Here is a 17,563-nt window from a genome sequence, read left to right as displayed (position 1 = left end):
GTTTTTCTGGGGTTTTATCTTGTTCCTTCATTTGGTACATAGCCCTCTGCCTTTTCATCTTGTCTATCTTTCTGTGAATGTGGTTTTTGTTCCACAGGCTGCAGGATTGTAGTTCTTCTTGCTTCTGCTCTCTGCCCTCTGGTGGATGAGGCTATCTAAGGGGCCTGTGCAAGTTTCCTGATGGGAGGGATTGGTGGTGGGTAGAGCTGACTGTTTCTCTGGTGGGCAGAGCTTAGTAAAACTTTAATCCGCTTGACTGCTGATGCATGGGGCTGTGTTCCCTCCCTGTTGGTTGTTTGGCCTGAGGCAACCCAGCACTGGAACCTACCTGGGCTGTTTGGTGAGGCTAATGGCAGACCCTGGGAGGGCTCACACCAAGGAGTACTTCCCAGAACTTCTGCTACCAGTGTCCTTGTCCCCACGGTGAAACAGAGCCAGCCCCTGCCTCTGCAGGAGACCCTCCAACACTACCAGGTAGGTCTGGTTCAGTCTCCCCTGGGGTCACTGCTCCTTCCCCTGTGTCCCGATACGCACACTACTTTGTGTGTGCCCTCCAAGAGTGGAGTCTCTGTTTCCCCCAGTCCTGTCGAAGTCCTGCAGTCAAATCCCACTAGACTTCAAAGTCTGATTCTCTAGGAATTCCTCCTTCCGTTGCTGGACCTCCAGGTTGGGAAGCCTGGCGTGGGGCTCAGAACCTTCACTCCAATGGGTGGACTTCTGTGGTATAATTATTCTTCAGTCTGTGAGTCACCCACCCAGCAGTTACGGGATTTGATTTTACTGTGATTGCGCCCCTCCTACCGTCTCCTTGTGCTTCTCCTTTGTCTTTGGATGTGGGGTATCTTTTTTGGTGAGTTCCAGTGTCTTCTTGTCGATGATTGTCCAACAGCTAGTTGTGATTCTGGTGTTCTCACAAGAGGGAGTGAGAGCATGTCCTTCTACTCCACCATCTTGGTTCAGGACCTCTGTCCAAACTTGGGTTTTTTTTTTAATGAACGTTTTATTTAAAATAAATTTAAAATTTATTAAAAATAAGACAAATTTAAAATTTGTCTTATTTTTGGACAATTGATATTTGTACCTAAATTAAAAGTTTACATTTATTCTTGCTTAATTGCACTTTGTTGATTTTGACCCATCATTAAATCTATAATTTTGGCTTCTGATTTTGATGTGTATCATATTACCCTTCCATTTTGTGTTACCTCGTAGATTTGAAAGACATGTCTTCTTTACATCTTAGATATTTTCCACAATTTTTTTGTGGATAAAATCTATTCACATGCTTATTGTAACCTTTCCTTCTGACTGATCTTTCTCCAAGATCTAATGCTTAGTGAGATTGGTGGGTCAGCTGTCTACAAATCACCTAACAGTATTGTCATTTCTCACCTTTCAGTTTTGTCTTGTTAGATACTTCTTAGCGTGGTTGTCTTCCACACCCATTCATTAAATACCGGTTCTGTGTAAGATTTTACTCTATATTCCCTTTTCTGCTCTTTGTGGATATCATCTATATCTGTGGCTATAATTACCACCTGTATTTCAGCAACTCTCAAATCTATATTTCCTCTTAACTTTTAATCTTCAGGCTTATATATCCCAACTACATACCACTACAGCCATTCAGTCCCTGAGTCTTGTTGTTTTTTATATTCATCCCTTTCGCTTCAGCCTCATTAGCACTACCTTAGAATAGATTTTCATCGTTTTTCATCCAGCTCACAACTTGTTTCCTAACTTGTTCCTCAGTCTTAAACCCTTACAGTTCACAGTGCAGCCTGTATTAGATCTTTCTAAAACATAAATTTGGTCATGCCGTTCCCATTGATTTCAAGGTAAAGTTTAAACTCCTTAGCTTCACCTACAAGGTCCTTCATAACCCATCTGCCTTTGATGGATAGAGTAATAAGAAACTAAGTCTATTTTAAATATTTAAGGTTAATATTTCTAAGAATAGTTTTGAAGGTTGCATGTAAATTGAATTTTAGGCAGATTTATTAGAAAGTTGTGACTGAAATTTTGCTATAATTAGTGAAATCTTGAATCACTGCCAGTATGCTGTTATGCTATACATTACTGAATGCACTGGAGAAATTTCAGAAATGTCTCATTCAAATTGAAAATTGAATCCCATTGACTTATTTAGAGCATTCTTTATATTCATTTTTTATTCTTAAATTGGTAGTGTTACTCAGTATATAAAATCTAATTTAATAAGCTCTAATTATAGTTTACTTTTTAAAAAGTAAGAATAAAAAATAAGCTTTATTTTTTAAATTTTTTCTAGAGATAGGCTTTCTAGGAGTCTTTAACTGTGTAGTTTGAATCTGAATAAAGAAAAGAACTGAACAGTTATTTATCAAGCAAGAGAAGAGAGTAGGTGCCTGCCAGGAATCCTGGTTTTAGGGCATATTGGGAAGCAGAGGTAATAAGTGAGGATATACTTTAAAAATAAACACAACTGCTGAAAAACTATTGTATAGGATCTTTGAAGATAACTGTATGTTTAGTACTATGGAATTTTGAAAGTGCTTTAACATATACATCTCATTTTATAAGATAAAGAAGAGGAAATTGATGAGATGCAAAGAGGCTGAGACTTCACCAGGGTCACACAGCTGGTTGTTGGCATGGTCGGTATTAGAATCTAGTTTTCTGGCTCCCAGTTTGGTACTTTTCTCCAGATTAACAGGAGTTGCTGCTAAAGTGGAGACAGCATGGAAGAACAAGAAAAATCATCAGGGGACCAACACAGACTTCTTTTTCAGTATATATATATATTTTTTAAATGTAGTCTTTAAAATTGTATTGCACATAGAAATATCATAAGTGCAGTTTGAGGTTTCAAACTGCATCAGTAGAATAGGGAACATGCGAAATACTCAGAAGTGGAAGTTTTTGAGTCTGGAGGATTTCCTGTGCTCGAAAACACTAATACAGCCACATTCTTACATTATCATTGTCACTTCATTGTAGCTAACACAGGCCTGGAGAGAGAAGCCCTGAGAGAAACCTGCTCAACCAGGAGTTACGGGCACACTTCCAGTGCTGAAACTGCTGCCGCCCCTTTCTCCTCATTGAGCCTGAGCATTGCCACCTGATAATAGCTTTTGTGACTGGGGCTTGGTTGACCGTGAGAAGGCCCAATGTCTTCTGCGACATCAGCAATCCTGTGGAGTGCTGAGGGGTTGCAAAGCAACAGGGACAGGCAGAAAGCAGTCAGAAGCTTTTCTGTTGGGTAACCGTTGAAATAGCCCCAATCAAGAGTGGTATAGACATAAGGTTTGATGGATTGTAGGCTCTGCTGTGCCCTGGCTCTGATTAACGTTAGGCAGAGGACAGAATGAGATATCATTCAGAAGCATAATAAGATTATTTCATATTTCTACACTGAAGTTGAAAAAAAAGACAAGCATGAATAAGCGATAGGATCACAAGCCACTGTTTTAGGCCAGGCTAATAGTAATAGAGTACTTGTTAATTCAGGGGACCAATCCAGTGTTAGAAAAAATGTCCAGATATTGGGTCTCAAAGCATCTAGGAAACTTCAGTGTGTCCAGGAGAAAATTGTAAAATTTTGCCTCTTTGTTCTTGTATGTTGTTTAAGCAGTCCTCTACTTGGGGAAATGTATGGACAAGAAAAGCTTTAAAAGCCTGGTACTTAAAAAAAGGTAAAGAGTAAAACAAGAAGTAGGATAAGTTTTAGTGTCCTTGTATAAGACCTCAAGTTGTATTATTTTCTTATGGAAATGGTATTAAACACCTTCAGCGGTATTGATTATTGTCAGGAATAGCTACTTTTGTGTAATGCTTTGTAATTTCCCCAGCCCTTTGCTATACATACGAACTCAAGAAGCTCTTAAATGGATAGGGCAGGACTTCCTCATTTAATTCATTCAACAAATATTAGATGTCAGGCACTGTTCTAAGTACTTAAGATACATTAATGAACAAAGTAAAGAGATCTTTCTCTAATGGGGTTTATATTCTAGTGAGACAAACAATAAGCCAAACAAAAAATATTCTAGTGAGACAAACAATAAGCAAAACAAAAACAATGGGTGTAAAAAAGTTCTGTAGTATGTAGCAGACTAAGTTATAGAAGAAAGAGCAGTTTAAGGGGGGGATTGATTGGCAGTGGGGTAGGGCATGTGAGATAAGGCAATTAAAATAGGTTAGATACTGAGAGGATAATAGCTGACTTGAAGAAGGTGAGGCAGTTAGCCACATGCATCCCTGGGGTGAGAGTAGTCTAGGCAGATACCAGCCAGTACGAAGGTCATAGGGCGGCGCATGTGTGCTTGGTGGGTTCAAAGAACAGCAAGGCCAGTGAGTCTGCAGTGGGGTGGAGTGGAGTGAGGAAGAGTGTTGTAGAATCTCTGCTTAGAGACAAACTCAGATTCCAGTAGTTTGAAAGACTTAACCAAAGTCTAGTTAAGGTCGACCTCAAAACCATTTATAGTGACCTATAGTTGTTTCAGTTAGAATTCTCTTATATTTCCAGAAGAAGATAAAAAAGGAAATATTGACTGATTAACAACCTTTATTATAATTTACATTTTATTCTTCAGCATAAACAGTCTTTATTACATTAATCTTAGCCTCAGTTTATTTTCACAGTGGTTTTGCTAAAGGAGAAAATAACAGCCTTGGCACAGTGTGATTTTATTCTTTACTGTGTTTTAAGTTATTAATTAAATTGAAACCTAACTTTTGATTTTGCTTTCGGATAACGTGCTAATCATGTGACCTATTTAATACTAATTCAGAAGATCTTAATTTATATTTGTAATTTCATTGTGTTTTCTCTAATCTTTCTTTCTTTTTTTTCCCCTAATCTTTCTTTTAAAGATATGGGCATACCGCAGGAGAAGCTACGCACAATGCAGTAGATTCTGCCATCAATGTTGGTGTAACTGCCTATAATATTGACAACGTTGGCATCAAAGCAATGGTGAAGAAAACTGCAAAACAAACGGGACACACACTGCTTGAGGACTATAAAATTGTTGATAATTCTAAGGAGGAAAATCAAGGAGCAGGAGCAAGTGTAAACATGAAAGGGGAGAAAGATGAACAGAGAGAGGAACTAGAGAAGGATGGGGCAAAGAAGAAAGATAAATGATGGAAGTGCTATGAATTGTCTATACCAAAGCCTTACAGATGGATGCAGTTTTGTTAAATGGCAAATGTGGAATTCCCCACAGATTAACCAGGATTTTTAAAATGTATTCATTCCTACAAAGTGACTATTTCATAAGCTTTATGGCATGTATTCTACTTCTAAGGAAAAGAATCAGTATTCTTGCATCTGGCCTTTAGAAATACAGTTACATTCTCTGTGAGTTGATTTTTTTCTAAATGTGGCTAAAATATTTTTGCAGTTAAAATAAGACTAATAATAGATGTGCTATAAATCTCATTAAACCTAACGTTAAACTATTTTTGTATTTGCTGTCTTTCAGAAAGCAAAGTAGGAAATTATATATTTACGTAAAATTTGGCATTTAGTAACCTTAGTTATGTTTGTACTGGGAAGGAATGCTTTAAACATTGTTTCCTCTTTTTGCACTAATTGTGGATTTTTTTTTAGGTGCTTATGAGAATTTTCAGTGTGTAAGCTAAACAAAAACTGTAACCCTAAATGTAAAGAATTCTTGTATAACGTTTAAAAGACTTTCAAAATAAGGAGTAGACTAATCATGAAAAATAAAATGAGGTTCTATAAAATCATTTGGTAGCTTATCTCTTCGTTAGGAAATGGAATGGTCTTTTTGATTTTAAATGAATACACATAGATTTTTAAGTCTTCTAGATTTAGACTATTATTGATCTGTTAGGAGCCTAGGAAATTTGGGGGTATGGTTGGTATTGTATCAAAATTCAAAGTGATTATTATCAGCTTAATTGGACAAAAATGTAATCACTTTTACCGTGTCTACTTCTGTTAAGTTTTGCCAAAAGACTGAAATTTAGTAAAAACTAAAATATAAACAGTTGAGTTTATGTATGATAAATAATTTTTATTTTGGGATTCAGTCATTGGAATTTTATATATTAAAAAGCCAATAAATTAAATTATTAGGAAGGTTTTACTCATAATTAAGGTAAAGAATGTGAAGACTTTAGGCTTTAATCCATGGTGGCTAGGCATAACAGTGTCCACTTTGGCAGAAGACAGGATATTCACAGACCTATAAGCTACAAATATGTAAGTAAAATAGCTAATGGCATTTTATTTTTATTTAATGATTTTAAAAGATTGGTATTGGTTTTCTTAGTATAGTCCATTTTAATATTTCTGAAACTCCAATTGCTATTTAGTTTATTAGGCTTTATTTGAAACTATATAAAGAATGCACTTTGTGAATAAACTGTCTTTGATTTACTTGGCCTCAAATGTATTCATGGGTTTGTACTTCAGGGACACAGAATTGGTGGAGCCTTTCCCTACGGCCAAGGAACTCTAGTTAAAATGGAAATAAAATTGAATTAGTAAATAGCTTCCAGTCGGTCTCTGCCTTATTTAAGTTTAGGAAATGGAATGACACATAGTGGAGCCTAAAGTTTAAAAAATTACCTTAGAGCAGAGGTCAGCAAAATTGGACTTGTCAACGGGAACCTAGTTGTCCATTTCACTTCATTCTACTCTGTTCACTTGTTTGTGGGTTGCTTTTTCAGATCAACAGCTAGACAAAATTTTGGTAAGTATAGCTTCTATATTCCAGTTCTCCAGAGAAACAGAACCAGTATGTATTATAAGGAATTGGCTCGTGCAACTATGGAGGCTGAGAAGCCCCAGATCTGCAGTCAGTGAGCTGGGTACCCAGGAGAGTTGATGTGCTGTATCAGTCCAAGTCTGAAAGCCTGAGAATCAGGAGCACCAATGGTGTATATTCCAGTCTGAAAGCTGGTAGGCCTGAGACCCTCAAGTGCTCATGTTTCAGTCTGAGTCTGAAGGCCAGAAAAGACCAATATACCAATGAAAGCAGTCAAACAGGAAGAGTTCCCTCTTATTCAGCCCTTTTGTTCTATTCAGGTCTTCAACTGATTGGGTGATGTCCACCCATCTTTTAAGGAGGGCAATCTGCTTTACTCAGTCTACCGATTGAAATGTTAATCTCACCCAGAAACACCCTCACAGACACACCCCGAATTATATTTGGCCAAATGTCTGGACACCCCGTTGCCCAGTTAAGCTGACGATAAAATTAACCATCACAGCTTCTTAGCCTGGTTTTTATTTTCTAGAGGTCTTTCTCCTAGGTTTCCTTGGCTTTTTGAGATGCAGCAGATCTGGTGTCTGACAAACAGTTCTCAGTATCTACTGCTACCAGGGTTTTTCCTCACTTTGCCTCTACAGACTGTCATTCCCCCATGCTGTACTGGGTAGTTTTCTGGCATTGCCTGTAGGAACCTACTAGCTATAAAAATAATGATAGCTAATGTTTAAGTAGTGTTAAAATGTTCTAAGTGCTGTTACACAGACTAACTCATTTTAACCTCACAATATTCTTACGAGGTGTATACCATTACAGTCTTCATTTTACAGAATAGGACACTGAGGTATAGAGAGGTGTAGTAACCTTCCCAAGATGTAAGGGAACAGTATGAAAGAAGAGGTCACACACATGCTTCAAAAAGGAGGGCCTGTTAGGCCAGGCATTTTGTCTTTCTTAAACAGAGGTAGATGGGGAAAGACAAATGGTCTTATTTCCTCTGATTCCAGCTGCTTATCAAATTAATTTTTATTATAATTCCATTGTCTTAATAGTTGGTAGAAAATATCTTGAGATATTAGCAAAATAGGTCAGCCCTAGATTAGCAAAATAGATCATCACTACCTAGCTGATAGTGTTGAGTTTTTGTCTTTTTCTCTGTCTTCATAGGTATTTTAGGGTAAGCTAAGAAAAGCCAGACTTATCAGTTAAGTCTATAATGCTGTGCTCAAACAGAAATTAGTTCTCTGGTCTGTTCTTGCCAGAATCAAGACTAGGTGTTTTTAAACAGACTTCCTAATGGATTTTGCTATTTTGTGTTTACTTTAGCAGCAGAATTGCTTAAAAGAGAATATTTTGTTGATACCTGAATAGCTTTTCTTCAAAAACATTTTTTTCTATTTACAGTATATTTTAAAGATCCAGAAAGATGAATTAAAAAAAATTTTTTAAGAACACAGGTCAGATGAAAAATAGAAACCCGAAATAATGTCTTTAAATGTATTCTATGCAAAAAGTTGTCATATGTGAAGAAACAGTTTGATCAACCTGGAGGCTATTCATTGGAGGAAAAAATGACTAGTGGGGGAAAGTGTTCTCTCTCCAACCCCGCATCCCACCCAGTCTGTTCTGTTCAAATTTAGTTAGCCAGCTGAAAAGCAACTTGCTAGAGTGCTACAAAGAAGCAAGATTACGGGATAGGATCCCAGCATTTGCATGTTCAAGAAGCCCCACGGATAACATCTGTAGTTAAAATGTTGCTATTTAGGGAGTAACTGAGCTGGGAGCAGAAAAAGAGGCTTTGGTATACAGCAGTTTTTAAATTTAAGGCTTTTGAGCTAAAGCCACACTGACGACAGGGTTCATCATATAGCTGTGGACATGGAGTGGAGATAAAGTGATGAGAGTTGCAAACTGAAGGGCGAGGTTGTAGACAAGACCTATGGTGGAAAGACTTTTTTTGTCCAAGTCAGTAGACAGGTTGTGACTTAAGTCTCTGGGTGAAGCAAGGAGAAGTAGATGATGTCACACTCAGATGGCATAAGGAGTGAGTTTTTACAGGAGGACGAAGAGTAGAGATCCTGGAAGCAGCATTAGAGGTGGAGAGGATTCCTGACCCTGCTGACCCAAAGGAGCAGGGGTTCTACAGAGAAACTAGAGAACAAAACCATCAGTTCTTAGCTTTTGATATTTCAAAAGCTATGGTTTAGGTGTGAACCAGAAAGATTTGGGAGAAGATAAAATGCATGACTATCTCCCTGCCATGCAGGTCCCTCTCATCCCCACCTCCCCAGTCTATCAGAGAATTAGGAACGCTGGCTGAGGACGAAGGAAGGGAGCCACCAAGACAGAATAGACACTGGTGAGTGTCTACGGGGTGACCAGCACCTTGCTCCCCACAGCTTGCCTCAGGCTGGGCACAAACGTTGGGAGTACAAGATTTGCCAAACCACGTGACTATTGACATACTGACAAGAGATCTCCTTCACTTTTCAGTTAAACCGTAGGTTCTTTGAAAGCAGTGAACGTACTTAGCATCTCTTACACATCACTCTGTATAAAATAAACCCTCGATTGCTATTAATTGAACTTATTCCTCAAAATGCTTCACATCATCTCTTGCCCACAAATTTGGGTGGTTCTTTTGGACATTAGTCTGTCGGTCTAACATGATACTACATTACGTTCTAGTTAATTCAATTCCAAACTTCCCAGCACCGAGCCCTCTTCCTATGTGAGTGGCCCTGAGCGGCCCAGCCGGGCCCCGCCCCCGGGCGCCGCCCTGTGACGTCACCGGAAGGCGCCAGGCCGCGACCGTGAGGCCGTTCGCCCCGACTGGGGCTGACAGGGCCTGCCCTCTCCCGGCTGCTGGGAATCCCCTCAGGTCTCGTGTTCTAAGCCGTGTGAGGGAAGGGCGTGGGTGGCCTCTGATCTGGCACGGTGGAGGAAGGAAGAGGCGACACCTTCGACGGTATGCGCACCGACCACCTTAAACTGGAGTTACTGGAAGAAAGGCACCTGAAGTGAGTCGGAGGGCGGCGCGCGCTCCCGCCGGGTGTGGGGTTCACGTCGGCGCGGCCACGCCGAGGGTCTGCGCCTGTGGGAGCCCCGCGGCTCAAGGCCGAAGCCCCTGAGGCTGAGGTGACTCCTGCAGTGTCATTAATCCCCGGGCATCACTGGTGACATCTGAAAACAGTGTTTTATAGGAGAGATTCATTTAGCTCTTGCGTTTGGTATTATAAATAGGCAGGTTTTGAGGTTCTGCCTTCAGGAGCAAGTCCGGTGGAGTGTACTGTGTGCACAGACTATAATGCTGAAATATGTGTTTGCTTGTGATGTTCCACTAATTTCAGGGTTTCTGTTTCAAATTCCAAAGGTTTCGTTTAGTTACGCTTCTCTTTCATCCCTTTAGTAGAGCTTAAGAATTGGTGACACTTGGTAAAAATGAAGCCCCTACTATATATACTTCTTAAAGTACTCAATATCAGTACTTCTTACTAAGTGTTTGGAACATTTTAAGTATCTTTTTAGATACCCTACCCCCACCCCCACCCGCAGGCCACAGGAGGGCTAGACTCTCCTGGGTGTCCCTGTAGCTTCCTGTGCTTTCCTCTGTCGTAGCTCCAACCACACTCTTTTAATTACTCAGTTATTTCTTGGTCTGGTACTAAGCTGTAAGCACTCTGAGGACAGGTTCTGTATTTCCTGAAGCAGTAGAGCGTAGGACCCAGTCCTTTAGAGGAATCCTGCACAAATTCAAATCCCAGCTCTTATCACTTACTCAGCAAGTACATGATCCTGGGCAAGTTAATGAACCTCTGAAGCCTCAGTTTTCTCAAGTCTAAGACTGGCGTAGAAATCGGTATCTCACACATCATATGGTTGGTACCAGGACTGAATGAAATGTATGTAAAGCACTTAGCGTTGGCTTGTAATAAACATTCAGTGGAAGTTAGCTGCTGCAATTGCTGTTCTGTTCACTTACCGTAGTATCTTCAGCACTTAGCACAATGCCTTAACATAATAGGCATTCAGAAATATAAATGATTCTGTCATCGTATTTTGATAACTACTATGCCACTTGCTGATGTCCTAAATAGATAATCTCTGGAATGCTGTGTGTGTGTGTGTGTGTGTGTGTGTGTGTGTTTATGTTTATTAGTGTTTCTTTTTTTTCCTTTTTATTTCAGGTTGTCAGTTGTTACCTGTTGCCCTAGCTGTTCCTTTCTGTAGTAATTTGCAGCTCCTTTTCTGGGCTTTGAGAAACCAAGTAACCAAAATTGTCAGACTTCTTGAGGCCAACTTTAAAGGGTTTTAAGTGGTTACATGGGGAGCTTTGAGCTTTAGTGCATTTTAGTGTCCTTCCGGACCCGGGTAATCGGAATCCTGCGTTTGCCTGATAACTAATTCTCAACCAGGCCTTCAATAAGTGATGTTTCATATAGGTTGTTCCTGAAGTAGTGGTAGGTTACTGTGTATTATTTTTCTCATGTTATTTTTAAGTGAATCATAATTAACAAAATGTGTTTAATAATAGGGATATAGTGCAACTCTCAGTGCTTGAAATAAGACACAAGATAGCAGAACTGGAAACCAAGCTCAATACTGACGATGAAGGTATATAAGTAAATATTTTTATTTATGACTCCTGTATAGCTGTTGTTCATTTTACCAAGATACCTATAGTACATTAAATTACATATTTGGAATAATAGTGTCAAGATTTCTGTATTGCTTTTTGGCAGCATTAATAATAATTTAATATAGAGGCTTTAAAAACGTATTTCAGAGTGTCAAACTTGTTACTTTACAATTATTTGTCTACTTACGAGTTCAAAATGTTCATTCTTCAATTAGCAAAACTTTTGTTATGTGAGATAAATACATTATTTCCTTAGTAATAAAATATCACACGTTTTCTATATAACTCAAATAATAACCTTTATATCTTAACTGCTAGATTTGGGATATAACCTTAAAACCCTTATCTAGGTTTTGGCTATTTGTTTGTGTTGAAAGAATGGGGGAGGGGCAGGCGAGTGTTGCACACACACACTCATCACACACACACCTACACACAGGAACATACCCATATATCCTTAAAATTTATAATGTCTAAGATGTTAATTTATTACACAAATATTGATTGAGATCCTGCCATATGTCAACACTTTGAATGGAAGACCTTTCTTTTCCCTTTTCTAAAGAGTTTCACTGACTATTGGGAGGAAGTGTCAAACTAAAATATGAACAGAAGTAATACAAGTTCTGCATGAGGAGAAATAGCAACTCAGGTAAGGGGAACCCAACACACCTGAGGGCAGAGGAGGCAGTGTTGAACTGACTACTAAAGAACAGTAGGAGTTTATTAGGGTTATGGGGGTGGGCTTTGCTTCTTAAACCCATTCATACTTTTCTTCTATTGGGGAAGCCGTGAACAAAATGGATTAGTAACCATATGACAAATATAATGCTACTTTTCATAATACCCAGTGCTCTGTTAAAGCTTGCTTGGAGAACACTGCTTTGTCCAAAGGCCGAAGTAGCTTCCTACGTCTCCATGTCTATATCCTTAATAAAACTGGCTCTGTGGAGGCAGACTGTGAGTACACTTACCAAGTAGTTGCATTGGCAAGGCTGGCTGGAATTTCCTCATCCATCTAACTACAGACGAAATACGACATGCTCATAGATACACACACAATGCAGTAACTATGCCCACAAGTAAAATGTAAGCCCAGCAAGTCGTATTATCAACAGCTCTTCTCACGGGGAGGAGCTGGAATATGGGTATAAAGAGATAAGGTAAAATGGTAGGCGAGGAAGTTTTTCCTCAGTGGGCCAAGCTAAAACCTAAGGTGAAGGGCAGAAACCTTTATCCCTTCTTCAAAATCAACTAACTCCAGGAACTGTGTCAGGTGAGGTGGTTATTATTATTCCCATTTATGGAAAAATGAAGTTCAGGAATTTAAGTAACTTGCTAAGATCACGGAGCCAGGGTGTGGCAGAGCCATGATTTTAGCCTAAATCACCTGTCTACCACCACCACTACTACCATGACAACTGCTGTCTCCCCACATCAGCACTCAGTAGTTCTGGTTATCTACTGCTGCATAGCCAACCAGCCTGTCGTTTAGGGTTCTAAATAACATATGTCTCTCGCAAGTCTATGGATTGACTGGGTTCATCTGGGAAGTTCTTAATTGGCGTCTCTCCTGTGATTGCAGTCAGAGATGTAGTCTGGTGCTCAGTCATCTGAAGGTTCAACTGGGCTGGACATTTCAAGATGATTCACCCACATGGCTGGTGACTCACCCTGGGTGTTGGCTGGGAGCCCAGCTGGGACCACCCATCAGAAGTACCTGCACATGGCTTTGTAGCTTTTGCTTCTCACAGCATGGTGCCTGGGTTCCAAGAGCAAGCATTCCAAAAGGCACTGTGACTGAAACTGCCAGTCCAGTTAAGGGCTACTCCCAGAACTGGCAGCGTCATTTCCATTATATTCTATTGGTCAAAACAGTCATTGATTTGAGGGAATGGAGAAAATCTACTTGTCAAGGTCACATTGCAGAAGAACATGTGGAATGGGATGGATTCTTGCAGTCATCTTTGGCAAATTGTCTGCCACAGGGAGTGTTAAACATAATGCCTCTTGAGGAGAACTCTTAAGTAACTGATAAGGGTGGAACATAGATTGTAACAAGAATGTGACAGGAGATGAGATAAAAGGTTTTTTGTTTTTTGTTTTTTGTTTTTTTTCGTGGTACGCGGGCCTCCCACCGTTGTGGCCTCTCCCGTTGCGGAGCACAGACTCCGGATGCGCAGGCTCAGCGGCCATGGCTCACGGACCCAGCCGCTCCGCAGCATGTGGGATCTTCCCGGACCGGGGCATGAACCCGTGTCCCCTGCATCGGCAGGCAGACTCCCAACCACTGCGCCACCAGGGAAGCCCGAGATAAAAGTTTATGAAGAAGATGAAGAATAGTCTTTAATATGATGCTGATGAATTTGTATTTATCCTGAAGGCAATGGGGTAATATTAAAGGAGTTTTTAAAATAAATTTTTTATTGTTTAACATTATAAAAGAAATAAATGCACAAGTGATAACCATGGATACATCTGTTTAGGTAATTCTTTCACACATTCCACTTTCTACTCAAATCTCGCTACCCCTCTCTCCATTCTCACTCTCAGCGAATGAGCTTACCTTCCTCTTTCAAGGAGAACCAAAAAGCAATCAGAAGAGGATTTCCACGATTCTACCAAGAAAGCTACCCACCTACATATGTGCATCTTTGCACATCCTCTTACTTCCCTCTTGTTCCTCTGCATATTCTGTTACTCTTATTTAATGTCAATCCCTCCACTTGTACAACAGATGCCATTACTCTCACCTCCTCCAGGACATCACTCCAGCGATTGATTGTCCTCTCTCTTTGCTGCACCATTTTCCCTGCTCCACTGAATCATCCCCAACAGCACAGAAGCATGCCGAGTTTATTTTATCTAAAAAACAGATAGCCAGCCGCTCCGCAGCATGTGGGATCTTCCCGGACCGGGGCATGAACCCGTGTCCCCTGCATCGGCAGGCAGACTCCCAACCACTGCGCCACCAGGGAAGCCCGAGATAAAAGTTTATGAAGAAGATGAAGAATAGTCTTTAATATGATGCTGATGAATTTGTATTTATCCTGAAGGCAATGGGGTAATATTAAAGGAGTTTTTAAAATAAATTTTTTATTGTTTAACATTATAAAAGAAATAAATGCACAAGTGATAACCATGGATACATCTGTTTAGGTAATTCTTTCACACATTCCACTTTCTACTCAAATCTCGCTACCCCTCTCTCCATTCTCACTCTCAGCGAATGAGCTTACCTTCCTCTTTCAAGGAGAACCAAAAAGCAATCAGAAGAGGATTTCCACGATTCTACCAAGAAAGCTACCCACCTACATATGTGCATCTTTGCACATCCTCTTACTTCCCTCTTGTTCCTCTGCATATTCTGTTACTCTTATTTAATGTCAATCCCTCCACTTGTACAACAGATGCCATTACTCTCACCTCCTCCAGGACATCACTCCAGCGATTGATTGTCCTCTCTCTTTGCTGCACCATTTTCCCTGCTCCACTGAATCATCCCCAACAGCACAGAAGCATGCCGAGTTTATTTTATCTAAAAAACAGATAGCAACCCTTCTTTGGCCCCACGTTTCCCCTTCCCCATTATCCCCTTTCACCTTTCGCTGGTCTGTGTACAGCAAAACATTTCAATAGAATGGTTTTTTTATTTGCACTCTTACCTGTTTATTCGTGTTTAATCTACCTGTTTTGTAACAGGATTAATTTTTAGGCAAAGCAGCAAGCAGAACAAACTTCAAAGGGCTTCACATTTGCATAGTGGCCTTTTGAAGCCTTTTAGGATTCATAGGAAACTATATTCAAAAAGAGTGGTTTATGTTTTAAGTAAATCTGAATTTCACCATCTTAAAACTTGGCCACAAGACAACAGGAAAGAAAATGTCCAGGAGACTTTAAAAAAGTGAGAAGAGTCAGTATTGGTGTAGGGGTTTAAGTGCATTTCAAAAAATTGAAACCTCACCACTACCCTTTGAAAACAGTATCACCTCATTTTATAGATGAAAAACTGAGATTCAGGGATTCTAAATGTCTTTCTCAAGGCTGTAGAGGTGGGGAGGGATAGATCTGGAATTGGGATCCAGGCATTTTGCCGTCAGATCCCAAACTCAGCCTCTGTTTCTTTCCACTTAAGTTTCTTAGGTTTGCTTCTAAAGTTTTTTCATCTGGAGAAGAGAGCCTTGATTTACTGAGGCTCTGGGACGTTGCTCATCTAGGCATAGAAATGGGCTGGATTTGCCCAGCACAAGCACGATTGTCTTATTCTCTCTTGGACTCACTCCAATCAGAAGTTTCACCTCTGATCAACTGAAACTGCTCTTATCAAGGTCACCAGTGACTTTCAATTTGCAAAATCCAGTGTCATCTCTCAGTACTCATCTTGACATTAGCAGCACTGCCAGAACTGATCACCTTCATCATTGAAACCCTTTGCTCACGTGGCTTCTGGAACACCATGCTGTCTTGGTTTTCTTCATACCTACTGGCCACTCCTCACTTCTCTTCATCTTCATGAGTTCTAAAACCTTGGAGTGTCTCAAGGCTCAGTCCTCTGACTTTTCTTTGATACATACACCCACTACTTAGGAGATCCCCTCTGGTCATATGGTATGAAATGCTATCTGTATACTGACAACATACAGATTTACATCTCCATCCCGAACCTCTCCTTTCAGCTCCCTTTGAGTCTTCATTTATAGGCTGGTTTCTAGTTAAAAACTCTTTGGCTATTAAGTAATGTATTAGTAGATCAAATAGTTTTTTAAAACTCGTCTCAGTAAATTCTAAAAAATGTTTTGATAAAATTCAATTTGTCTTTCTTATTAAAAAAATATATTTCTATTTATCTTGAACTGGCATAGCACTTAATGATGAAACATTAGAGGCATTCCCATTCCTGGAAAAAAGCAAAGATGCCTCCAGCCACCATTAAAATTTAATATTGTTTTGAAGGTTCCAGTCAAGCAATAAAATATGAAACAGAAATAAGCATTATAGCTATTAGGAAGAGATAAAATTATTATAATTTTTAACTTTTATAATTTGATATCCAGAACTTTCCAGAGGACCAACTGAAAAACTAGTATATTAGTTTATATATATTATATATATAATATATATTAGTTTATATATATATAATATACTAAAAAATTAGAAAATGGTTGTATACAGAAGTGGAAGAAATTTTTATTAAAAAAAAAAAAACACTAACAATAACCAGTTAGAAAATAGGGTTTTTTTAATGATTGCACAACAATTCCAGCCTGAATCATAAAATGTCTGACAATACCCTTGATAAGAAATATTCAGGACTTATATGAAGAGATAGCAGAAGACTATGACTATAATGGAATAATAACCATTCAGCAAGAATTCTCACCCTTGTCCGCAATCAACTTGATGTACCCTGCATCTGTGGGATACCAGAATAGGCAATGAATCATCCCAAATTGAGGACGTGGACTTTGGGAGCAACGATATATATATTTCGTTCCCCTTTTTCTCTTTTGGTGAGTGTGTATGTTTATGCTTCTGTGTGTGATTTTGTCTGTATAGCTTTGCTTTTACCATTTGTCCTAGGGTTCGGTCTGTCCATTTTTTTCTTTGTTTTTGTTGTTTTAGTATAGTTTTTCGCACTTGTTATCATTGGTCGATTTGTTTTTTGGTTTGATTGCTCTCTTCTTTCTTTTTTTAAATTACTTTTTAAATTTTTTTTTAATAATTATTTTTTATTTTAATAACTTTTAAAATTTATTTTATTTTATCTTCTTCTTTCTTTCTTTCTTTTTCTTCCCTTTTATTCTGAGCCTTGTGGATGACAGGCTCTTGGTGCTCCAGCCAGACGTCACGGCTGTGCCTCTGAGGTGGGAGAACCAAGTTGAGGACATTGGTCCACAGAGACCTCCCATTTCCACGTAATATCGAACGGCGAAAATCTCCCAGAGATCTCCATCTCAACACCAAGACTCAGCTCCACTCAACGACCAGCAAGCTACAGTGCTGGACACCCTATGCCAAACAACCAGCAAGAAAGGAACACAACCCCACCCATTAGCAGAGACGCTGCCTAAAATCATAATTAGGCCACAGACACCCCCAAAACACCACCAGACGTGGATCTGCCCACCAGAAAGACAAGATCCAGCCTCATCCACCAGAACACAGGCACTAGTCCCCTCCATCAGGAAGCCTACACAAC

The 17,563-nt window shown here is 39.5% G+C and overlaps 2 protein-coding genes across 7 annotated transcripts in view; both read left to right on the top strand.

The window, feature by feature from the left end:
• Window positions 1–5,733, top strand: part of SPART (spartin) — a 38,659-nt gene extending 32,926 nt beyond the window's left edge. For 4 of the 6 annotated variants that reach the window (XM_007128863.4, XM_028497621.2, XM_024126001.3 and 1 more), the window contains exon 9: window positions 4,855–5,733. In XM_007128863.4, the coding sequence (XP_007128925.2) occupies window positions 4,855–5,128 (274 nt within the window). In that variant the 3' untranslated portion in view covers window positions 5,129–5,733. Of the gene's footprint in view, window positions 1–2,562; window positions 2,637–4,854 lie in introns of all 6 variants that reach the window. The other 2 variants (XR_003682601.2, XM_028497623.2) reach the window with 2 other exon arrangements.
• A 3,920-nt stretch (window positions 5,734–9,653) lies between these two features.
• The window catches only part of CCDC169 (coiled-coil domain containing 169), a gene marked incomplete at its 5' end in the record, with an annotated part of 49,272 nt that continues 41,362 nt past the window's right edge, over window positions 9,654–17,563 (top strand). Inside the window, 2 exon segments of the mRNA XM_028497855.1 lie at window positions 9,654–9,745; window positions 11,260–11,339. Coding sequence (XP_028353656.1) covers window positions 9,654–9,745; window positions 11,260–11,339 — 172 coding nt within the window.

This window comes from Physeter macrocephalus, chromosome 13 (assembly GCF_002837175.3).
Source record: "Physeter macrocephalus isolate SW-GA chromosome 13, ASM283717v5, whole genome shotgun sequence".
In the NCBI taxonomy this organism is placed as follows: Eukaryota; Metazoa; Chordata; class Mammalia; order Artiodactyla; family Physeteridae; genus Physeter; species Physeter macrocephalus.
This window is presented reverse-complemented; position numbering and strand designations above follow the sequence as displayed.